Source organism: Vigna unguiculata, chromosome 8, assembly GCF_037176805.1.
Source record: "Vigna unguiculata cultivar grain cowpea cultivar isolate G323 ecotype 2 chromosome 8, ASM3717680v1, whole genome shotgun sequence".
Classification (NCBI taxonomy): domain Eukaryota; kingdom Viridiplantae; phylum Streptophyta; class Magnoliopsida; order Fabales; family Fabaceae; genus Vigna; species Vigna unguiculata.
The window spans coordinates 4,951,926-4,979,162 of record NC_140799.1 but is presented as its reverse complement, the minus strand read 5'-3'; the positions used below and the strand labels follow the sequence as shown (position 1 = coordinate 4,979,162).

At 31.0% G+C, this 27,237-nt stretch overlaps 1 protein-coding gene across 1 annotated transcript; it reads left to right on the top strand.

Annotated features, from left to right (window-relative positions):
* The first annotated feature begins 3,213 nt into the window (after positions 1–3,213).
* On the top strand, positions 3,214–7,568 carry LOC114193062 (ER membrane protein complex subunit-like protein). The gene is made up of 6 exons (XM_028082763.2): positions 3,214–3,526; positions 3,620–3,676; positions 3,801–3,954; positions 5,003–5,100; positions 5,774–5,839; positions 7,185–7,568. Exons 1-6 carry the CDS (start codon positions 3,404–3,406, stop codon positions 7,221–7,223), a joined length of 537 nt encoding a protein of 178 aa, XP_027938564.1. The 5' UTR covers positions 3,214–3,403; the 3' UTR covers positions 7,224–7,568.
* The last annotated feature ends 19,669 nt before the right edge of the window (positions 7,569–27,237 follow it).

Below are 27,237 nucleotides of genomic sequence, written 5' to 3'. Positions count from 1 at the left end.
TTCCATAGAATAAAATACATTATTTTTATATAAAAAAATAATTATTGTATTTAAATTGTGCTTAATTATAGTTTTAACCGTACTAAATCGTAACACTTAAGTTAAATCTATCTGAATATTTCTACAATTTTCTTCTAGTATCATAACTTAATTCATAATTCACTCTTAATTTCCCTTACCTAACAACATCGTGCTCTTAAAGAATATTTTTAAAGAAAATAAATGAGTTGAGGAACCTCAAATTAGAATTGAAATTTAACAAACATTTATTTTTTCTGATTGGATCATATATGTTTCCCACTAGGAATATTGAGAGATTTAAGAATTTTAAAAGATCAAATTTTGTCCTACAAACATCTCTATTTTTTTTTATCTTTTAACGTAACAACTCAAAGTAACTTTTTTTTAAAAAAAGTTATCTTTTATTGCTTCTACTCTGTTTAAATAAATTTATCCAAATATATTATAAATCTTAATAAGTGAGGTTTTTATTAAAGAAAATATTTAAAAAATATATAAATTTTCAAACATTATGAATATAGATTTAAAAATTAAAAGGATAAATCAGGAAATAGACCGTGTAAAAAAGTATAACTAATCTACATGTTGAGTTGAGTTTGGAGAAACTTAGAATTGTCAAAGCAGTACATCTAATTAATTTTGTTCGATTTAATACGAGTTAATCAGTGATTTAATTTAACTTAACTCACTTATTATTGAGTTTAAAAAATTTAAATTTGATTTGACTCATTACAAGTTAATGGTTTAAATAAGTTAATTTATTTAACTAAAATAAATTATGATTTTTTTTTCAATCTAATATTAAAACCAAAATGTAAAAAATTCAAACTTATTTTAAAAAATTGTTTTTTTATTTTAGTCAATAAATAAATCTTTCATTCAAAAACTAAATCATAATTAAAAACCATTATTTTCACTAATGGGAGGTGCAGGAAGTAAAGATGTAGATCTAAGAAGAAACAGTAGCCTATTAACCTAAGGAGGTGCTGGAAATAAAAAGGTCGGTGCAGGAAGTATAAAAGTGATGTGTTTTTATTTTCGGATCGTTGAGTTGGCTTTTAGTCTCTACTCAAATTTATAAATTTTTTAACCCAATTCAATTTAAACTTGTAGTAAATTAACTCAAGGATCGTATTCCATCTCGACATTTACAAATAAACTCAATCTAATAAAAAAAAACCTTGAATTGGATTTATATACGTTTAATATAAAATTCTTAAATCCAAATCTTATACTATATTATACATTAGATATATATAATTGAATATAAACCTTAGTTTACGGATGCCTCTGTATTATAATATTATAACTATATTTTTTTTTTCAAATTACTACTTTTTATCTTTGTAGATATCAGCAGTGACGAATCTTGATCAAAAATTTATGGAAGCCAAAATAATATACTTAAAATTTATATATTTAATATTACTGTTACTAATTCAATAAAATGAATATATAATTTAGTATAACTATAACTATAAAAGAAATTTCACATATCTAAAGATTATCCATCATTTTTTTATATTCTAGAACTTATCAAATAATTCAATTATAAGTACATTTTTCAGCTATTTTTTTCCAATATAAATAACCATATTATCTACAAAATATTCATTTTTCCTTTTACTAATATGCATGTATCGATTCAAAAGTCATCACAAGTATTCCATTTCATTGTTATGCAATGAGTAACGATATTGTCCTGTTTTGATCTTCACTTTTCTTTTATCAATTTAAAAAAAATGAATTTATTCTTTTATTTTTCATCAATATACCTATTTAAAAAACAAATTTAATATTAACTTTTTCTTTATCATAATCTAATCAAACATTAAGAGACATAACTACTACAAAAAATTATAATAATCAAATTCACTTAAACATTGTCTATAAAAAATCACATAATACATTACTTACTTTTTTATATTCATAAAAAATAAATAATATACAAAATGTCATAAGATAAAAATGAGTACTAAATATTAAATAGGTATTTCATTACCAAGTTAGACAAGATAAAGTTATCTTTTTTTTTTCTTTAAAAATGAAAGAAAAAATTAAAAAATGAGGATAAAAATAATGAGTTTCTATTTAACTTGTTTTTTTTTTCTTCGGTAACAAAAAGTTAGATAAAAATGAGAGATAAGTACAACATATAAAAAACTTAGTAAACAATTAAAAGAGAAAATGAAAATTATCTTAATAATTTTTTTTATTATATTTGATTTTATATTTTACTATTTATTAACATTAAATATTATACTTTAAAAAAAATCTAACTTAACTTTTATTAATTTTTTAATATATTATTACCTAATTTAAAAAGATAGACATAATTTAAAAAATTTAATAATATACATAATTTAAAAAAATTTAAACAAATAATTTAAAAAAATTGAAAAAAAAATTGGGGGGGCCGTGGCCCCCGCCGGCTCCTAAAGAGCTCCGCCACTAGATATCAGAACTGTCAAAACGGGTAATTTGGTCCGACTCGGCTCGACCCACCACGGGTTGATGATTTAGTAAGCCAACCCAACCCGATTTACTTTTTAGCAAGCCAAAAAAATTCGAACCTGACCTAGCCCACCACGGGTTGACGGGGTTGGCTCACGGGTTCACTTAATTAAAAAAAATATTATTTTTTTATTTTTTGGTCAAAACTAAATTGTAACTGTAATTAAAATCTAAATAAACTTTAATACAATCCAAATACAAACCAAAATAAATAAAATTATAAATTATTTATGTGTTGGATAAAAAAATAACTTAACATGACCCAAATGTAAAACTCAACTTAATAAAAAAATAAAAATACTTATGTGACCTTTTTATCTGCGGGTTGGTGAGCCAACCCGGCTCACCACGGGTTCAACCCGGATGAGCCGGGTTCTAAATGAGCCGGATCAAAAATCAACCCGTATTGAAATTTGTAAAAAAATTTCAACCTAACCCAACCCGAACTCGTGGTGAGCCGGATTGACTCACAGATTCCAACCCATTTTGACAGCTCTAGTAGATATCTGTTATTTACTCTATCTTTAAATTAAATTTTAACGTCTTAAAAAGCAAACAACCGTGAGTATTTAAATTAAATTTTAACGTCTTAAAAGGTAACCACCGTGAGTATTAAGAAAAGAGTGCTACACTGTATTTCTCTCTCATTACTCCTTTTTCTTTTTCTTTTTTCTGTTTATACCTGATGACTACTACGCAAAACCACGTCGTTTTGGAAAAAGCAAAACGAGCGTAGAGAAACTTCTGAAACCTCACATCAGCGTTGCCCTCACTCACCCGGCACTGAACGCGATCCACAGAGAGACACGCCGCTCCTTAACGACGCCGTTTGGTTCGGTGCAGCCGCATTCGCCAGCAGAGAGAATCGATGGAGAAGGGAAAGGGAGTGATGGGATCGGGAGGAAGAAGGTGGGCCGTTGACCTCTCCGACAATTCCACTTCTCGCGATATTCCCGATCCTCCCGGTTTCTCTCGCGCTTCTCCCGACCAGGTTCCTTCCCACGCACGCTTCAACCCTTTCAATTTCTTTCATCTTTTCCAATTATTTGTTTCTTTAAGTTGAATTTGAAATTCAATCGTGCAGGACGACTCAACGCTCAGTCGCCAGAAGAAGGATGCTGAATCCAATTGGAAAGCCCAGGTTTTTCTTCTTTTTTTGTTTTCACTATTGTTTTAGTTATGATAATTGGTTTCTTAATTGTGGAAAAATTGGTTAATTTTATTTAGTATTGTTTTTTTATGATTGGTGTTTTCGTTATGAACAGAAAGCTTGGGAGGTAGCGCAAGCCCCTCTGAAGAATTTACTGATGATGGGGTTCATGATGTGGATGGCTGGTAGCACAGTCCACTTGTTCAGCATTGGGATTACTTTCTCTGCTCTTTGGCAACCCATTAGTGCCTTGCAGAGTGTCGGAAAGAGTACGTTTTCGCCTTCTCGTCTCGTTTTAGTATATATTTGTTCGATTGCATGGTTGATCTTAGATGTATGGTTCTGCCTTTATATTTTTAATGTCGAATTCCTTGATCTGTGATGTGTAAGTGTGTGTTTATAGATCAGTTATTTTGTTAGCGTGTTTGGTTAAACAGCTTAAGTAAGTGTTTATTATGTTATCACGTATGGCGTATGTACTAGTTGTCTCCATTATCAACAAGTCGAGAAGATTAAGTTGTTTTCCTTAAGTTGTAAGTTGTTTTTGTAAGTCATACTCAAGAGCTTTTGAAATGAGCTAAAACTAAATTAAGCACGTATTATCAGCTATTTTTATAAGGTTTTACAAATAGTTATATAAGTGATTATAGCTTAAGAAAAGCTCGAATAAGTTGCAAATAAGTTTCTCCAATGCACCCTTAGGTCCTGTTCCGCAGAGCGAAGATAAATTGGGTGAATGAAATAAAAAGAATGAGTGAAAATATGTGAGAAATAAAATAGAAATTAAAGGTACTTTTTGAAGAGAAATAGAGAAGATACGAGGAGAGGGATGAGAGGAAATAGGTGAAAAATAATAATGGGTGGGTTCCACCAATTTCAAATTTAATTGTCCCCGAAATCCCCTAAACCAAACCAGGCATTAATTGAAAGCTTTCTAAGAGAAGTTTGAAAAGAAAAGAAAAAATAGAAGCTTTGAAAATTCAGTATTAGTGATTGGTTAGCTTTTTTGTGGTGTTCTTTCTTCTGCACGTTCCCCTTATTTTCAGACTTTGTTTGTTAGTTGTGATCTGGTGTTTGAGCCTTCCAGGGTATGGAAAGAGTGTTTTTTAGTATCTATTGCAATTCATTCTCTCCTGGAATGGCTGATACTTTTAACTTCCTTTGGTCTTATTACACTGACACAAAATGTTCTATTAGTGAATGTGTTCTCGGTCTTTAGGTTTACTAGCTTTTTTGTTGGCTAGAACCTCATGAAACATGTACTCGGGAGCTTCTCTTTGGTCTGGGATTGTTAATGCATTCTATTGGTTTTTGCAGTTTTTGAGCCCTACAAAGACAATAAGGTGGAGCTTCTTGGACCTAAGTTGTTATTTATAGCCCTTAATTTGGGTGGCTTGGCACTAGGTGTTTGGAAGGTAAATATATGTAGTCATTTTGTGCCTCATAGTTGACATCTTGATACTTGTATTTCAAAATTTTAAGTAAATGTATGTGCCATTGTTGTTGTCAAACTCTTACACTGTTTTGCGTTTATGATCCCTTGACACAAAAACAAGTTAAATTGCTTGTAAGCTCTTTTGTTTATATCTCATGTTCAGGCAAATTGTTACAAATTTAAACTGTGTTTTACAAGCAAGTTTGCAAGCCTAGATTTATGTGAGGTTTTGGCCTCAAAGTGTATACCTTTGGTTGATTTTGTTTGATACTTGGATTAAATTGCTTGTGTTCTGTAATATACACGTGGTTTATGAAGCTAATTTTATGTTTTCATTATTATTTTATTCTGATCTGTAAAACTACAACAAAAGTGTAAATGCCTGAATATAATATAATATAATATGGGACAAGTGTTGAGTTATGTTTTTACTTTGTTACTTATGTTTGCTTTTTATGGAGTTCAAATTTTTTATATTGATATGGATATGCTATTGAATAGCGTTTGAGTAATAGAATCTGTCTTTTATTAACACTTTTAAGATTGATTGAGTTTACTAGGATTTCACAAGTTTATCTAGATTATCAAGTTTAACAACCTTGATTTTATGTACATTTTTTTAATAATTCTTATGTGATTATCCTATTGTGCAGCTCAATGCATTGGGGCTTCTTCCTACACACACATCAGACTGGGTCTCATCCTTGGCACCTGCTCAGGTTTGATTTCTGTTTTTGGCATTACTTATGTTTGAGATATGATTTGATTACATTAAAAATAGGTAGAAATGGTATAATTCGATAGGGAAATATCATACCAAATATTTCCCATTACCAGATATTATGTTGCTTATTATTGTATCCCTTCATTATAAATAAGATTACTCATGTGTACCTAACACATGGAATGTATTGTATTCCTTCTCTGTTTTTCTCTTCTCAACATGGTAGGAGAGTGGTACCGTCTTCCATGACCTGTTTTTCCACTAATCCTTTAAAAAACTTACAAATTTGCGTGTTTTGTCTAGGCTTTGTAATATTTGAGCTCTCTTCAAACAATAGTTAAAAGCTAGTCATATTATCTTACTAGCTCCATATTATAACAAAAATCCTGACCATGTTCTAGCTCCACCTCTTGACTAGTCAGTTGGGAAATAAATTGCTTTAATACTTTGATGTTTTATTCTCCTAGGTTACAGCAACATGCTTTAGAAGTCTGAATTTAATTTGATAAATATTCATTTTGTCATCATCTTATCTTGTGAAATCGGCGTACAATGTTTCTCAAATTATATGAAAAATAAGGAATTTCGGTATTATGAAGATGCTTTTAATGACAAATTCCATATCAAAGAGTTTATTATTCACAACCTGCTGTTCAAGTGGGCTATGGGGATTTTATTCGATGAATCCAATTTCTTGTAAACCCTTTCTTAATATTCTTCCCATGATGAAATCAATAATCTATCAATTTTATTTACTGCTGCTTACAACCGTTATTGCTTCTGGTTCTTGATTTTTCCTAACTGTAGTCCCTGTCATACTTTTCAATTCTATAAGCTGGAATTACTCTTGAGCAACAATTCTTTCAAAAGCATAAAAGAAAAGAAAAAAGGCAATGATTTATGTTAGGTAACCGTACACTTGAAATTGCATGCTCATTGAAATTTATTCATTCTTCATTTATTGAACTGAAACTGGTATCAGAGGTTGCAAAAGAATCCTTGGAAGTCATTCTATGGTATTGATGTCATAGTAAATATAGAAGAACCGTAGCTATACAATGTGTAAAACAAACATAGTAAGAGTTAGTGCGTTGGTATTAGATTCTAACCAAAATACAAGCATATTCTTTTAAATTTTATGTAGTGTAAACAAGATACTGTGAAGGTTGATTTTAAAAATAACTCTATACCTGATTTTCACAGAAAAAGAAGAAATCATCTATAACTGGTTGAGTGTCTCCTGTTTTTTGTCAATTTAAAGATCTGATTATTGCTTGTCATTTTCGTAATTATGAGGCTATAACTGGTTGACGTGTCTCCTACTTTTTTCTTATCTTCAGGAGGTGGAGTTTTCCGGTGGTGGTGTAAATTTGGGTTGATGTCCGATTTCTTTTCATGCCCAACTTGTCTTGGAGGCATTTTGAGTAAACATTGATACGGATTCAGGCTAAACAGCAAATTCTAATGGTTATGATGGACCACGTGAGGCATGACTTGTTTCCAATTTAAAAATTTGTTAGCAATGCATTAAAGTTGGAAAGAATTTGTAGTAGTAGACTGGGGATGCTCCAAATAATCAAGAACCGTTTTCTATTTTTATTTAGGATTCTAATATATGCACATTATAATTTTTCTACATCTCTTTCATCAGGTTGGATATAAAGGAAAATGATGTATAAGAATCTCCCTTATATTTAAGAAGCATTAGCTAATGATTTCTTTTATATTCTTATGTTGATTCCCCTTTCACCACTTGCATATATATAGGTTCTATATTTATCTGTGCTTTCATGCTCTTACTAAATAGCCTGCTTTATTCTGGAGGTTTCTGAAATTATGCAGTATGTTGTTAGTAGGTAATTAGCAAATATACTTAGTCTTTCTAAATGAGTTTTTCTGTAAAGACTTCTAAGATAAAATAAATAAATAAAAATGGAAGGAACTTTTCTTTAAGATACCAAAAAAATGTTATTGTACCAGTTACAGTGAGAGAGGATTCATCGAAGTGCTTTTAATTTTAGGCAAGTAAACTCATAAGCTCATAGTGGAGCAGTCTCAAACTAAGCAATGATAATACCTAAAATGGAGTCATGGGATCCCAGTGATAGAATTTCATATTAAAGTGCTTTTTTAATTTTTTTTAGAAACAACTTAATGTTTACAAGGAATGAAAATAAGTTTTCATTTTAAATTGAGCTGGTTATAACTTTCATAAAAACGAATTAAATTATTTAAATGGTACTTTATAAGTAAAAGTATTACCAAAATAAAACATTATTAGAAATAAAAAAATCCACTCTTCTCATCCCCTCCAAATTGAAATTCATCTTTCAAATACTCCGTCTTTTAAAACATTACAAACGTACCATACTTTATTCCTTCAGCCATTTTCCTTTATATTTAGAACACAATCACCTAAAAAAACAAATTGTGTGCCAACTTCCTTGCAAAAATTATTCTCCATAATGTGCACCATAGATGAACAACTGAGATAATAATAGAAGAAGGAGGTTTTCAAGGGCAATCTATAAGAAGTAGGAAAATAACTGTACTACACAGCATCAGCAATAGGAAACAGAAAGGAAAATTATTTTTTGACAATTCTTTCATTTGGTAATGATTCGTAACTTAAATATAAATATAGATATTCAGAAGTATTTTTATTTTATGTTAATATAAATATTTAAAGATAGTAATAGGTGATTAGTTTAAATTGTACATGATTAATTCTCCTTAAACAGCAACTTCAATTGGATGTTTCCTACTCAACTATACATTTTTGAAATCTCATAAAAGATATTTATAGTCTAAACAAAAAAAAACATTTAAATACACCACACAACATTTTATTAATTAGTACTACATAATTAACTGTTGTTTTCACATTTTTGTCAGTATGTTGTCGAAAAATTTAAATGAGTGGACCAAAAAATATTTTAAATACAATTCTCTAAAAGTATGCTAAGGTGCATTGGTCAAAAGCTTAGCTCATATTTTGATACGCAATATGGATACACTAATCTCAAAAGTATTGGATATCTTTGACTATATTGATTTAAAAAAATTATCAATCACTAAGAATCTCGATTCACAAACACATAGGTTTGAGATTTTGAATTTTTTAATTGAATCTTTAAGTCAGTCCATGTCTAAAATACAATAAATATATGGTTGTAGACTTGTTTTGCCCTTATCGTAGGATAGATATTATTAGTAACTCCACTAGGGTTTTACAATGAGAAAGCATACATTATAGAAGGCTGGTCATGGTTTTTTTATTTAATATTACGACACCCCTCCAAAAAAAATACCTATTTCACAATCCACTTTAATAATATTAAATTTTTAAGTTAAATATAAAATAAATATAATTATTTTGAGTTAAATTGGTATTTTTTGTTTTGTGAGTGCCAAATATAACCACCCTTACAAAAGATAACATAAAAGAGAAAAGCATTTCCTTAAATAATAATGTGAGTGATTGTTTATAAATTCGTTCAACCATAAGTTTCTTAGGTAATTTATGAAAGAAAAGCGGAATTAATTTTGATATATTGATATCAAACAGTCACAGAGGAGTAAGTGGTTGAACTATCTTAAGAGTTTAATTTGGTTAGTTTGACTCCTATCATTAACTTTTAGGTTTTTATAATTTAAATTCTAAGATAATATTTAGAGTAAGTTTTTCTTTGTCTTTTTTCTTTACTTGTTTCATGTGAGGGTTTTGCATGTTTTCTAATTTGTATGTGATATTTCTTAGGTAAAAATAAATTTATACTAATTCAGGATAGTAGTGGTATCTTTTTTATGTAATGTTTTAGCATTTTCTATAAGTAGATTTGAGCTTCTTAATTATATTAAAAGACTTGTTAGAGTTTAGAAATAACTTGTTAGATATTTATATTTTTTTATAAAACTTTAAGGTAGAATATCTTAATGCTTGGTTGTGATATGCTTGCCATATTTATATTTTATGTAAGGACATTGTATAGTTAAAGATGACTTGATGTTGTGTTGTTGGTGGGTATTAGATTAATTTATATTGTCAATAAAAATATTGAGTTGAAAAATGGATAAAACTTTTTTGAATTGTTGTCTTAATTAACATTTGATATTATAGGGTTGTGGTTATATCGTGGATGGATTAAAGATTTATTTAGTGTGTTTACAATTTTGGATTCTGTTTGAAAACTTATATATTATGTTTGATTGTATATATTATGATTATATTGACTTAGTTTTTGATTTGAAAAAGTTAATGAAACCAAATGTATATGATATTTTATTGTGAACCATTTAAGTTGAAATGAATTAAGAATACTTAATTTTAATTAAGTTGAAAAAAGTAATTAAATTTATGAAAGTTTTGTTAGTGTTGTTTGAAATGGTCACATGGAGTTATATTGGTTATTATGTGTTATTTGATAGTTGAATTAGGTTCACACATGTTTTGTAAATTGTTTGTGCTTAATCAATTTGAGACTCTTCAAAACTGAAATTTGTATGTGTTGCTCACTTAACAAATCTCAAAATTGTCTGGTAATTTTTTAGGTAAAGAGTTGGTACTAAATATCTAAATTTCGCTGAGTGAATTTGTAAAAACAAAAAGATTTGATTTTAAAATATGTATTTCTTTAATTAAATGAGTATATTTGTTATATCTATCTACTTAGAATTTATTGAATTGTATGTTGAATTATTTTATTTGATTTTATTTAAAAGAATTATGTTGTAAAGAAAATATAAATATAAATGACGAATTGTGAAATTGTATTTAATGTGGATTGATGGTTGAAGATATGGTATAAAGAAATGAGCTAAAATTATGTGTTGTATAGTGATAAAATGTATTAACTTTGTAGTGTTTGTAATTTTTTTTCATAAAAAGAGGTATTAGGTGGTTAGAGTTAATAGAAGTTTACAGCATAGTTTGCAATGTGAAAAAGAATTATATTTTGTGAGTCATAGAAATTCATCTTTAGAGGAGTTTACGACGTTTTTTACTTTTGTCTAGTGTTAGAAAGAATCATAATATGAGAAGTGCATGATATCTAAAGTATAAATTCAATGTGTTTCCAAAATGTTGTAAAATTTATTTTGCTTATGAGGGAATGTTGAGTGTAGGTTGTGGCATGTGACGTATTTAGGTTATGGTATGAGATAAATAAACACTCAAGTCAAAATGTATGATTGAAAATATTGATTGGTATGGATATAGTATTGAAATATGATAGGTATGAATTTTATTCATTATTAATAACTTTATTTATTCATTGTAATGAAAACCTTTAAATTATTAACATCATTTATGTAATATTTATTATAAGGAGTCTTCGGTGATTGTATTTTACAAGTGAAGAAAGGATACAACAAGTAGAAAATTTTGGCAAGAGTGAATTGGTGTAAGAGATGGATTTTTTAATTTGTAGATTTTTGTTTATATTGTATACAAATTTCGATAAAAAAAATAATAAATGTTTTGAATAAAATGGATTGGGTATACAATTTTATGGGGTGTTAGAATGGTTATACAAATCTTATGGTAACCAATAAATTAGTTATGACTATTACATATCAACCTCAATAAGCAATTCTAATACTAATTCACTCCTTGTTAATTCCTTAATTCATTTTCTCCCTTGTCTATTTGTTAAATTTTTTTCTTTATTGAACTTTCATTTTATTATTAATTCACGGTAAGAAAACTGCATATTGTTGATGATTACTATCCGTTGGTATTAGCATATATTTGTCGATAAATTATGTTTACCAACGGGTTACTAATGGATATAAATCTGTCGGTAAAAATTATCAATGAATACAAATATTTGTTGGTTATTATCGATCACCTCAAATTTGTCAGTAAAATGCACAAGGTTTCCCTCTTTCTCCTCTTCTTCTTTTGTTTCGTTTCTTTATTTTTTTAGTAAGTATCGTCGATTACAATCACATCACCACTACCAATCTAGGTCATTTTCATCATTTGGGTCTCATCCTCCTCCTATCTATCTTCCTCTTCCTCCACTTCCTGATGAGCCCTTAACCCTTACTAAGGATGGAGGTAGAGGACACATGTTTCGGGGGAATAAACATGTTTAGAATGGCAATTTTTCACCTTCTTTTGGTTTAGCTTTATGTTGACTTTCCTTAAGTTGACTTGGCTTTGGTTGACTTATTGACCTTAGTTGACTTGATTTAAGTTGACATGTTGATCCTTTTGTTTGTTTGTTTTATAGGACAAGCTAGTGCCAACTTGGAGAAATATAACACCATTAGGAGTGGAGGAGAGCATCACCTTTGGAGCCAAACACTTGGGTGCACTAGTGCAGAATTCTCATTTTACCTCGCCTTATATGTCTCGGTTGGCCAGGAACCGAAGCATATAATGGCGCGGTGGCATTTTTGCAATTAGAGCCAAGTTTTAGGCCTCGGTTCTCTAAATATCCGGAGCCAAAGAGGGGTATAGGCCCCGGTTCGCTCAAAACCGGTGCCAAAGAGGGGTATAGGCCACGGTCCAGTAGGACCCGAAGCCAAAAAGTGGTTGGAAATCAAGGTATAGGCCTCGGTCCAAGGAGATCCGGTGCCAAAAGGGGGTTAATGGCTTCGGTTCCTCTAACAACCGAAGCCATAGGATTTATTTAGGGTTTGAAATTCATGAACCCTTCTTCCTCCCCGCGCCAGCGCCTCCATAGGGTTCCTCTCTCTGTCGCTCTCTCTCGCGCGGTCTCTCTCTCTCTCTCTCTCGCTTTCTTTCGTCACCGACAACGACGTCAACCGCATCTCCAGCAACAACGACGACCGCATCGCCTTCGCCCTCGACCTCTCCCTCCTCCTCCGCGACCTCCGCAGCACCGTCGCCATCGCCTCCGAGTACTCCACCTCCTCCTCCACTGCCACAACCTTCTGCAATCCTGCGTCAGCATCTTGAACCCTCTCAACGTTCGGGAAACCGGAGTTTTGCTGCAGCGGCGCGTTTGATTCACTGGCGGCGTGCCTCTTCTTCTCCAAGGTACTACTACTATTTCACACTCCTCTCACAATCGAAAAAAAGTTTAAAAAGCGAGTTATGAAAAATGAAATTTGGGATTTTGCAGTTTGAAGTCTTTGATGGAATCGGGGTTAGGATCATCAGTGGAACAGGCAGCAGTAGCTACTACTTCATGGATAGCGAATTTGGCTACAGGGGACTCCACCATAACCACACCATTTTCACCTTCCAACTTTGCATTTTTTCTTTCTGTCACTTTCATTCTTTAAGGGACACACACACAATCTTCTGGCACTGGTGCCGTCGCGGTTAGGTGACATTGATGATTCTGGTGCAGAAGTTGTGCGATAGAAATCCTGTGGTGGGTAAAATATTTATCACTTATGGCCTCGGTCGTAACTGACCCGAGGCAGAAAACGGTGTATATGGCACCAGTTTCAAAACAACCGAGACCAAAATGTGTACCTTTTGACCTCGCCCCAATATGCTTCGGTTCCAGACCCGAGGCAAAATGTGAAAAATAACCGAGGCAGAAAGCCTTTATTGCACTGGTGGTGCATTTTTGGAGAGTCTTTAAAAACTTTTTTTCTTTTCTATTCGATTTTAGAATCAAAACTTTTTAATTTTATTAGAATATAGAATATGAAAATCTAAAGAATACTTTTTTTTGAATATTATGAAAGTGAATTAGCTAAATTAAAGCTATTAAATATAATTTATCTAAATAATATTGATAAAATATGGAAGCACTCATAAACTTTAAGGAAGGCAATGTTGACCTTCTCTTCTAGTAGTCAAGGCACCACCTTTGAGGTTCGAAGATCAACTTAGGGTTATCTCCTTTTCAAGTCACCTCCTTTTTCTATCTAACTTCTAGAAATTAAGTTCTGTGTTATTACACCTTTAGTTTTTACTTTGTATTTTTGTAAAGAGGTCCTTTTCCACACTTATAAAAGGGACTCTCCTAAACTATTGTAGGGATTGAATATTTTTAAGTAAAATTACTATATTCAATCACCTATGTGAACTCTCTTCTTAGAGTGTCTTCTTCCTTAAGTCTTATTTCACTTAATAAAACAAAAATATTCCAACTTTTTCAAACATTTTATTTTCTTTAAACTTCTAAATATAAATTATGAAACTTATAATGGTGCGGCATAATTAATACCTAACTGTGTTTCTCGGCTCATCCAAACATATATATATAACTCAAACTTATTATTGACAAAGAAAAAAATGTTATTATACTGTAAAAACTATATTTGTACAATTGAACAGCCGTGTTATTGGAAAAAGAGTTATTTATTAAAAGAATCAAGAAATAAATAAAGTGACAAATGAGTTAATTTAAATTTAAAAAAAAATAATTGATATGATTGAATTAAATAATATTTATTAATCATAAAATTATAAAATGATTAAATTATCTTTATAGGAAAATTTATATTTAATTAAACATTAAAAAGTCTTAAATACTCTCATTTACATTCTGTCACGTACCCTTATAAAAGATTGTTTATTTTTTACTATTATTTTTAAAAACTTGATGAAAATTAAACCATTTTCATATTTTTAATAAAAGGTATTTTATTATTTCAATAATTTTTAATATACGCTTACAAATAAAAAAATTTAGTTTCATTTAAATAATTATATACGAGTGTTAAAGGAAAAAGGTTTTCATTTTGTAATGCAGTTTTATATTATTTAGAATGATTTAGTTGTTAATAAAAGGTTTGAACGTATTAAGAAAAAAGTGTGGGAAAATGAAATGATTTGACATGACCGTTATATGGAGGAAAGAAAGTTAGGTTACGTCCCCACCGACCGATAAATATAGGGCAGAGCTGATTTGGCCGTACGATTGAAAGACTGTAGAAATTTACTCTCTTTAATCTCACATTCTTACTGTGTCTGTCTGCATTCAATCTTCATCTTCTTATTCCCAAATAAGACACCAACACGTCAATTTCAAACCGTCGTTTCATTTTTCATTCTCTGCCACCAAATCTTTTGCACGAAATCACCAAAATCCTTCACTTTGACCACTTTTGCTTCATACATCTTCGCAAAATAACCAACTCTATCCTTTTTACTCAGATATGCATAATGAAACTTCAAAAAGAGTGAACAAGTGAAGATCTTTGTGAGGATTTGATGTGGTTTGCATCTGCTGAAAAGTATCAAGGGAGAAGAAATGGGTGAATGAGAAAGAAGACGAAGAAGAAGACAAGTAAATAAGAATCTCATAGTGAAAATATTCTTTTCTTTTTCAATAAAGATAATTGGATTTAAGAGAAACAAACATAAAAATTAAAATTAACAGAAATTATAAATATTCATTTTCAAATAAGTTCATATACTAGGTATCATTAAAAATTTTGACACTTTAATTATGCTAAATTCTAAAATTCAACGATCATTTATTATTGTATAAAATTTTATTAAATTGAAAAAGGAAAACAAAAATATAAAACACGAGGACCACATTAAACTTATGGTAAAAATACATATTTATTATGAAGAAAATCAAAATAAATACATGGAGGTAAAACATTAAACCACTTATAATTGTTAAATTGAATGCTTACCACTAGACAAAAAAATATAGTTATTAGTCAAGACACAATTATTTTTACTTAAGAGTGTAATCGTCTAAGCGTCACAATTTGATTGTAACTTGACCCACTTGGCCTCTACCATGGGATAATTTATGTCACCTACAACACTCTCTCCCTCAACAATTGTCCCACTAGGAATTTCACTCTTGGATTGTAACTCGGCCCACCTAGCCTTCACCACGGGATAATTGTGCAACTCGCAACAATAATAATCTCTATGAATAAAAGTCAAATTAGCTAATTGTGCACTGACACCGTCTCCAAGACTTCAAGAAATTACTCGTTAATCAAAAACACTATGACAAACTAAAGTAGAATCACTCTCCGACCAAAGCGTCTGACAATGCCCTCCCTTAAAGCATGCTCCAAAATATAAATGACCCCAGAAAGTGGACATAAATAAAAGTTTACAATCTTAAAAAATCTAAAAAAACTACCCATATATTCTCTGCAACTTCCTCTAAAAATATTAGTACTTATAGCTAAACCAAGACAACCTATAGTTGCATCATAAGTATTCCCCTCAAGCCAATTAACATATGAAACTTGCCATATTACGTCCGTATATATGAAACCATCCTACCCTCCTTAATTTGAGTATTTAAAAATTCCAATACCAAAGAATAAGAGACAATATTATTCATGGGCTTCTTTGAATTATTCTCATTCATATGCACCAACTCCTTAATTTGAAAAATAACATAAGTAAAAGCAACTGGATACTGAAATTTACTATGGTTTCTTGTCCTTCAAATCATCAAGGTAATTACAGTAATGACAATCACTTTAATCACTTTAAGCAAAGGATTATAAGGAAACTTCATAAACTAAATCACCAAATCCAAAGAGAAAATTAAAAATTCTGAAAAATCCATTCAACCATTCCCACAATTGTATAGCAATAGAACATTGAAAGAATAAATGAGAGAAATTAAGATTCAACATTATTTACACACAAATACCACATAATGTACAAAACCACACCTGTCATTTGAACTTCCAAATCAATAGGCAAATAATTATATAACAACTTGCAAAGAACCAAAATTTTAGCTGGTGCCACAACATCCAACCAAATCAAATTTGCCCAATCCATATACCAAAAGAGTCAAAATCTTTAGCATCTATCTTAGAAAGTACACTCATATCGTCTAGAATTCAATTAGGCACAACCTCATGTTCATTAACCATCAAAGAAGAAAAATTACATAAATTGAAAACAAAAAAGGAAAGTTTTAGTGAGTACCTATAGAAGCTATAAATAACCTTAATTTGGTCATCGATAAATATTCGTTGATAAATATCGCAATTTTGTCTTCTTCTTCCTCCTCCTCTTTTTTTTCTTCTTCTTGCTTCTTTTTTTTCTCCTCCTCCATCATCATCATCACTGGCATGTTTATTGTCGTCGTCGCCTTCAATTCCTTCTCCTCTTCCTCCTCCTCTTACATCACCATTGACTTTGCCTCTACAACTACAATCATTTATACTGCCATTGTTGTCGTTATGGTCCTTGTCATCGCCTCCTCTTCCTTATCCACCTTCTCCTTCTCCTCTTCGTCTTCCTCTTCCTCTTGCATCACCACTGACTCTGCCTCTAAGCTACCATCGTTGTTGCTACCACCATTGTCGTTGTCACCACTGTCGTTGCCTCCTCTTCCTCATATACCTACTCCTCTTCTTCCTCCTTCTCATCCTCATTCTTTTTTTCTTCTCTTATTCGTCTTCTCTCCCATTTCTAAGTAAATTATAACAAATATCTCACCAAATTTGGAAAAAATATTAATGCTCATTTTATTGATGGAATTATCGATGAATTTATTAATAGATTTTAAAAAATTGTTTACCAAAGATTTACCAATGCATATTAAAAAATTCAATTAGTAACAAAATTTTTGACATATTTTAAAATAAAATTCATTATCGATGAAATTTCAATGACATGGTCAAAATCCAAAATAAAAACTTTAATACTCATTTTACTAATAAAATTAACCGAAAAAATAATTTATTAGTAATAAACAATAAGTTATTAATGAATTTTAGTGACAAATATTACTAACAAATCCATTGCCAACAAATATTTCTATGGGTAATAAAAATTCTAATTTATGATAAACTTTACTAATAATATTATTGATAGATATTTTCATTGATAATTAAAATTTTAAAATATATTTATAAAATCCACCAATAATATTTGTTTTACAGATTGATTTTTGTCGTGAGTAAAATTTTATTGATAATTTAACTTTTTCTTTTAATGCTTGTGTGTGATATCATTGTCATTATTATGCTTAAATAAGATTCATTTTCTTCAACAATATTATTGAAATGGGTGTGTTATGACAAGTAAAAATTATGAAAACTTGATCAAACTAATTATAAATGGGTGTGAGACACACATTTAAAAGTCTTCTTAGTGGGGTTCAAGTTAAGTGGTGTCTTCAATTGACAATAGATAATAGTGGAACAACAACAAAAAGTGTAACCATCCAATATCACAGTTGACAAAGTAAGAACACTAAAATTTACAAAGCAAAAGTATAATTAAAAGTGATTACATGAATCTAAGATAAATTAATAAGAAAAAACATATATTTTTTTAATTTTAAATATTTACTATATTAACTATATTTAAAAGTATTATTCAATCTCAAATTCTTTGAGATATAGTATCATTAAGATTAATTATTGATGGATTTCTTTAAAACAAATAATATCTCATGTACTATTAATCAGTGGCGGAACTTGGACAAAATATTTAGGGGTGCCAAATTAGATTTGTTATATATAATTTTTAGTTAGAAAAAAAAAAGTTTTTCATTTTTTCTCTTCATTTCCTCTTCTTAAAACAAAGCACACATAATAGTAGAATTCAAAAAAATATGACTATTATTCGCTATTATATCATGATACCAAACCATGAATATCATTTTAGATAAGCTCTTCGTACCTCATCAATTTAATTGAGTGGGTATTGTCAAATTTGACGATGCTTTCCCTGGATTACGTTCTAATAAATTTTTAAATTCATTATATATAAGTCTATGAACTTTAGAGATTTGTTTTTCTTTGTGTTGAATTCTTGGTTCTCATGAAAAGTTAAACGTATATGCACTTTTTTCATCTTTATCACAAACCTTCTTCTTTAAAAAAATAATCAATTTTTTTACTCTTTATCATAATCTTTCTAATATAAATTTATCACATATCACCTATTTAGAAAAAGATAAAATTTATATTCACAAATCACAATTACCACAATGCAAAACATAACAATACTCATACCACTTTAATTAAATAAGTATAAATTCAAAACTTAAAAAAAAATTACCATAGTAAGCGGAAAACACAAAATCCCTAAATTTCATAATTAAGGGTTATAATAATTTGAGAAAAAATATAATTAGGGTTCATACCAATTTCATAAAAGAATCCCTAAAATCATAATTAGGTTTATACTAATTTGGGATAAACTTAATTTGAAGAAACATACTAAAAGAATCATAAATCTAACATACATAGATCATAATAAGATACTAACATTGTGAGAGATCATGTGAATGCATACTTCAATCTCAATCTATGTGTTTCCTAACTTTTGTTTTCCAATCTATCTCTTTGTATTTATTTCTCCTCATACACTTTCATGATAATCTCTTTTATAAATCAATATCTCCATTAAATTTTTTATTTTATCTTTTATTATAATTTCCATAATATAAACTTAATATAAATAATATATAAATATAATTTTAAAAAATATATATACGTGTGTATATATATATATATATTATATAATAAATTCCAAAAAAAAAAAATTGGGGGAGCCATGGCTCCCCTATGTCATTCAATAGTTCCGCCACTGCTATTAATCATAATAATAATTTAAATGTTAAAATTGGTATTATCTAGTATATGGTTTCAATTCTGAGTAGAATCGAGATAGAAAGAAGGTTTTCTGTTTAGATAACATCCGAGACCAAAAATTGATTTTTTCTTTTTTACCTTGATCTTATGTGTTTAAATTTTGAAATGGAGACAAATAGTAAAAATAATCATTACTAAATATCTTTTCAACACTGCTGTCTCAAATTTAAAAGGTTGGTTATGGAAGTAATGGTGAGGTTAGGAAGAGCATTAATTAATGGTGGAATTGTAGCTGAGTGTTGAGTTGTCCTCATTGCAGACAAGACTTTTCATTGTTGACTTGCTGATAATGCAGTGATGGGAAGACATGAGGAATCAAGACAAGTGGGAAATTGCAACTTGCGAAGTGACATTAACGTTTTTAATGGGGCTGTGCCCAGTGACTTTCACACCACCGACATCTCACTCTCTCTATCTTCTTTTTTATCAATTTTATATTACTCTATCACTTCCTTAATGCTAACCAAACATATAAAGCACACAACACTGTGACCCACGTCAGTTTTCTGTGCCTCTCAATAATTACTCCAATCATACTTTTATCTTACCATATGTCTGTCTCTACACAAATCAAATATCATACTTATAACTTCTTCAAAAATTTCTTTTAAATAACTCAAATCAAATGAGTATTTAATGAATTATATATATTAAATTTGTTCTATCTAGTCATATCGATGTATTTTATTTGGATAGACATTCATCATGTGTCCTTATATCTTATTAATGATCAGTGGCCTATTTATGGTATTAGATATTAGATGTTTGCCCATTGTTATTTTTGGTTTGCATAGCGATCTTAATTGCTATTGTGTTGTTAAGATCATCAAAGTACCTTGAGGGACTTGGCCTCAAGTTTGAAAAAAGCCTAATCTTTTAAGAGATTGTTCCATCGCATAGATCATACTATTTGTTTTTATGTATTGATTTGTAAGAATGAATTTACGGGATGGATTCCATATTTTATCTTTGTTGATATGCTACGATTTCAGAGTATTATCATTCATCTTATCAAATTATCCTTGCAGGTGGTGTCTGAGTGAGAGCACTTTGTGAGTGGTTGTGCACCGGTTACATAATCGGTGTGGTGATGTGTGTGACACCGTGTTGAGAGTAACATCAGAGAATTTTACTGGACTCTATTGAAATTAAAATATTATAACTATAGCTTTCAAACTTCCTTAGAGTAACATCAGTTACGTAATCGGTGGTGTGTGTTGTGTAGCATGTGTATAATAATAATATATATATATATATATATATAATAATAATTAATAATATATATATATATATATATATATATGGAAATATGTATAATAAGTAAATATATAATATTAATATATTAAATTTTATATATATATATATATATAAATATAATTAAATAATAATAATAAATAATATATATATATATATATAGTAATTAAAGATAACAATAAATAATAAAAATAATAATTAATAATAATATTAATTATTAATAATATTTCAAATAATAGTAATTATTATAAAAAATAATAATAATAATAATAATTTAATGTAATTTATGCTTTTATTAAAATTTAATAAATAATATTTTTAAAAATTTAATATTTTTAACTTATCAAAAAATTATTTTATATATTTTTACCATCAAGAGTATTTTAGTAATCTTCAAATTATATCTATTAAAAGTTCTTTTTAATCTACTACATAATTCAAATCACTCACTAACTTTCACAAAATTCATCTTCAAATCCACTCATTTTACCCTCTAAATCCATTCAGAAAAACACATATCAATCCACTCAAATCCACACAAATCTATCTTTACACTCTCTCCCAGATCCATCATACTAAGGGAAGTACCCTAAAGGACTTTAATAATGAACATTATGAAAAAAAATATGAATGTTTGGCATTAGTAAATAAAAAATACACATTATAAAAAAATGTTATATAGTTATTAGACATAGTTTTGTGTAGTACGTATATGCTACTTAAAATTATTGACATTAATGCATTAGTGTCGACGTTTAAACATCGATTCTAACTAACATCACTTAAGTCGATGTTAATTTATCATTAATTTCTAAATTAATTTTAACAAAAGTAGTATAGTGTTACTTTGGTTGATGCTAAGACGTTTTTATTACTTTTAATATTAATTTAAAACCGTTACAAATATTAGCACAATAAGTGTATTTTGACTCTCTAATGAAGATAGAAGATTATGTTCACCAAATGACTAATCATTAGATGATTTTATAAATAACTTTCTTGAGTTGAGAATTTACTCACTCAAGAACTACAGCTCTTGGATTTTCACTTATATGAATTTCATTTAGTGATAGAATGGTTCACCTAGTGACCCAAACACTAAGAATCTTATTTAAAGGTTTGTCCAATGAGTTTTGACTTGTAAAATGACTAATATTTGTTAAACTTTTCGACTTTTAATAAAACGAATTTCATTCGACAAGAGATTGGATCGTCCAACAATTTTGCATAATTCAAAAAATAAATTTGATAAATTAAGTGATCAAATTGGTTCAAACTGATTTTTTTCTCTTCATTTTTTATGTCTAACCTAATAGATTTTGTTATAAAATAGCATCAAACTAAATCATTTTAACTCCTTTGATATATTTTTATTGTCTACGACTCACTACAAAATACTCTTAACACACAACAATAATAACTTTCTCATTCAACATTAACGATCATCAACTACACAACGTTCAAACAACATAAAAAACATGCACATAGTCAAATATGGTGACTACATCACCTCCATATTTTAAATCTTCTACACGCTAGGGTTCTATTTAGAAATAAACTAGTCTCCTTTATCCGATTTAAACTTTTTGGCTCAAGCTACAACTCCAAAAACTACTACTCTCACTCTCACATTACATTTGTAAAAAAAAGAAAAAAAAAATCTTATCAAAGATCCGAACATACCCTTATTATCTTCGACTAACAAAGATTTTTCTATGCCCTTAGAAGAGTCACGTGCAAACCTTCTCCTTCCCGTACATGCAAAACTCTCAGAAAAAAGGACAAGGAATAACTTGTTCAAAGGGAAATTTTAATGGAACAAAGTTGTTCTATTTTACATAAGCATTCCAATGATGGATTCTGTTCAAAACAATGAAAGATGTTAGAGAAAGAAAAGAGAAAAAAGTTTATAGAAATTGTAGTTTTTCAAAAATGAAGCTTGAATAATTGATTTTTTTTTTCTGTCTATTAGTTTTTCACTTTAATATTAAAATATTTGTATTTCATCGTACATATACAAATTCTACTCTTAAATTATATTTAGGTCATTACATTTATACTTTCATAGTGATAAAAGTGAGATCATTATTAGAATAATGTATTTGAATGTGAGATAAAATTTATTTTACGAGTTTCTTAAAAAATAATAGAAATTTTTTTCAATAGAAAAACTCACAAAAGTCTTTCGACTTTAATTATACACGTACATAATAAAATACTTTTCAATATAACAAAGTCCTTTTTCATTGATTTTTATAATAATTACAATATTATATGTTGATTACATATTATATATATATATATATATATATATATATATATATAAAAGTTGAGATTAAAACAGACAAAGATATGCTTGAGGGCTTAATTAGTCCCCTCTACTGTTCCTGATATTTATATAAATGATGAAGGAGATACAAAGAAGTTGAAACATTAAAGGTTACAACTAGGTGCTAGGTTAGAGGTTATCCAACACTCAACCTCCTAGCTTACACATCATGATTGCCTAGATATACTAATTACTTCTACACTCCCCCTCAAGCTGGAGCATACAAATTGTATGTACCCAGCTTGGAACAAATAAACTCAATTTGAGGTCCCCTTAATGACTTGGTCAACATGTCTGCGAGTTGGTCATTCGATCCCACAAACTCAATACATATTTCCTTTGCCAACAACTTTTCACGAACAAAATGACAGTCTATTTCTATATGTTTTGTTCTCTCGTGAAACACTGGAATTGAAGCAATGTGGAGAGCAGCTTGATTATCGCAATACATCTTCATAGTCTTGATGTCACAAAAATTAAGTTCTTGAAGAAATTGCTTCACCTATATAAGTTCACATGTTAGTGATGTCATGGCTCTATATTCAGCTTCAGCTATCGATCTAGCTACTACACTTTGCTTCTTACTTTTCCATGAAATAATATTACCTCCAAGGAATACACAGTATCCAGTAGTAGACTGTCTGTCCATAGGAGATCCTGCCCAATCCGCATCACAATATCCAGAGACATGAAAGCTTCCTCTATCTTCATATAACAACCCTTGCCCGGGAGCCTTTTTTAGGTACCTTAGAATGCGGATGATAGAATTCCAATGGCCAACACACGGAGACTGCATAAACTGACTAACCACTCCAACTGCAAAGGATAGATCTGGCCTTGTAATGGTGAGATAAATTAGTTTTTCGACCAGCCTCCTGCATCTTTCAGGGTCAGAGAATAATTCACCTTCTTCAGTTGTTAACTTTTGATTTGGGTCCATAGGACTCTCTACTGGTTTACAATCAATCATACCAGTTTCTTGTAGGATATCAAGAGCATACTTCCTTTGAGAGATTACAATGCCATGTTTAGACTGTGCCACTTCAATGCCCAATAAGTATTTGAGGCTTCCCAAATCCTTGGTTTGAAAATGCCTACACAAGTGCTCCTTTAATTGAGATATGCCAACAATATCATTTCTTGTAATGACTATATCATCAACATATATTATTAGGTAGATACATTTCTCAGGAGAAGTATGTGAGTAAAAGATCGAGTGATCTGCCTCATTGCGTCTTAACCCAAAACTTTGAACAATGGAGCTGAATTTTCCAAACTAGGCACGTGGTGATTGTTTGAGGCCGTATAAAGAGCGATGCAATTTGCACACCATACCAGACTCCCCCTAAGCAACAAACCCAGGAGGTTGCTCCATGTAGACTTCCTTCTCAAGATCACCATGAAGGAAAGCATTCTTGATATCCAATTGATAAAGTGGCCAATGACGAATGGCGGCCATTGCAAAGAAGAGTCGAATAACAGTCATTTTTGCCACAGGAGAGAAAGTGTCACAACAATCAAGGCCATAAATTTGAGTGTACCCTTTGGCAACTAATCGGCCTTTGAGCCTATCAACCTGACCGTCAGAGCCAACCTTAACTGCATATACCCATCGACAACCAACCGCCTTCTTGCCCGGTGGGAGAGACATGAGCTCCCAAGTATTGTTGTGTTCAAGAGCTTGCATTTTTGCAATCATGGCTTGTTGCCATCCAGGATGATCAAGTGCTTCCTTCACATTTTTGGGAATAGGAACAGAAGACACTGAAGATAAAAGAGAACAATAGGAAGGCGACAATCTGTGATAACTAAGAAAATTATAAATGGGATGGGGGTTCCGAGTGGAACGAATACCTTTTCTGAGAGCAATAGGCCAACCGGAATTACCTTCATCAGGAGGCATGGGAGCAAGAGACGAAGGAGAAGGATCTGAAGTCGATGATTCACCATATTCTTGGATAATTAGACTATCCGTCAGAGTCCTGTGTTGGAGGTCGGGACTCGGGAAGGTATCAGTATGTGGGGATGGGGGCTCGGGAGGACGTTGATTAGGACTCAGGTTGACAAAGACATCTGAGATAGGGGACTCAACCACAGGAAGAGGGAGGACTTGATGTATGACATGAGGTCTTGAATAGAGGAAGAGAAATAAGGGGTTTGTTCAAAGAATGTGACATTGGCAGACATGTAGTATTTCTTGGTTTCAGGAGAGTAACATTGATACCCTTTTTGAAGACGGGAATAGCCCAAGAAGACACATTTGAGAGCACGAGAAGAAAGCTTATCTAGACCTAGAGACAGGTCGTGAACAAAACATACACAACCAAAAATCCGAGGAGGAATGTGAAAAAGAGGGTTATCTAGAAACAAGATGGAGACATGGACTTTATAATTGAGAGAGGAGAAGGGCATCCGATTAATAAGAAAACATGCAGTTAAGAGGGCATCTCCCCAATGATGGACAAGAATATGAGCACCAAGCAAAAGTGTACGAGCAGTTTCAACCAAGTGTCAATTTTTTCTTTCTACTATACCGTTTTGTTGTGGTGTGTGTGGACAAGTGGACTGATGCAAGATACCATGTGAACTTAAAACTGCAGACAAAGCAGATGAGAAGTACTCTTTGGCATTGTCACTTCTTAAGATTTTGATTACTCGATCGAATTTATTCTTGATTTCGTGTAAAAAAGATGTGAAGATGGATAACAATTCAGAATGATCTTTCATAAGATAAACCCAAGTACATCGTGAAAATTCATCAATGAAAGTAACAAAATACCTAAAACCAAAAGATGAAATACGACTAGGTCCCCAAATATCGGAATGAATGATAGAGAAACTAGAATTACATTGTGATAGAGACTTTTTAGGAAAAGCAGATCTAACATGTTTGCCTAGTTGACATGATTCACATTCTAAGGTTTGGAGACCACTAAGTTCAGGACACATTTTTTTTAACTTGGACATATAAGGGTGACCAAGCCGATTATGTAACACTTTAGGACTAGGAGTTGCAACACATGACACTCGTGGACGAGATCCAAAATGATATAAACCGTCGGCTTCATATCCTTCTCCAATCTGTCTCCCCGAACCACGCTCCTGCATAACAAAAGATTTGTGATCAAAGGTTACTGAACAGTTGAACAATTTGGTTAACTGGCTTAAGGAAATTAAATTGAAGGGACAATTAGGGACAAAAGGACAGATTTTAGAATTATGGAGGGAGACAGGATGACTCGACCGACTCCCTTTGAAGAAGTTTTAGATCCATTTGCAAGGGTTATAAAATGAGGTTTGTCTCGAAATGAAATGGTTGAGAACAAAGAGGTATTACCAGAGATGTGGTCAGAAGCACCGAAATCAATCACCCATGAATTGTGACTTTCAATAGATTGAGAAATGCAAGTTGTTGAAGTACTTAGGGCTTGAGATGATTGTGTCAGGCTATTGGACTTGAGACGTAGGTACTCTTGATACTCGTCCTCAGTGAACTTGGACTCAGTAGTGTCAGCCTGAGAGACATTGGTAGTCTTAGAAGGAAAACCATGTAAGGAGTAACAGTTTTCCTGAGTGTGACCCATCCTCTTGCAATACGTGCATTGAGGACGTCCACGGCCTCCACATCCACCTCCTCTAGGTCCACGTCCTCCTCTTCCTCGAGTTGCGGCCATAATAGATGATTCTACTCGAGTAGGAGATTTTGGAATTTCAAGTGTTGGGACTTTCGGGACACGAATCATGCGTGTCCATGGAAGGGACCTCATGAGAGGTCAGAAGTTGATCTCTGATGTGATTGAAGTCTGGATGAATGGCGTGAAGAATCATCACCATATAATATTTGTCCAGCTTCTTCTTCATTTCATCTGAAGCGTCGACTTCGAGAAACATCCACAGGTCTTCCACGGCTGATTGTGCTTCATTCATGAAGGAGATCATGTCATGGTTGGTCATTTTCAGAGATGCCAACTTGTCTGTCGAATCATATAGGCATTGGATATCGTTGGCATATATATTTTGAGTCCTCTTCCAAAACGAGTGACATGTTTTGAAGGCCCTAAGAGACATTAACAGTCTCGGCTCCACGGATTGCCACAACAAGGCACACAATTGAAAATCTGCTTGCTTCCATTGTTCGGCTTTTTCTTGAGGCATATGGCTTCCGTCTTTCTCAAGGTGGTCATGATGTCCTTGACCAAGGAACCACATCTCGACGACAGCAGACTAGGAGAGGTAACTTTGTCCATCTAGCTTCTCGGAAGTAATGGAAG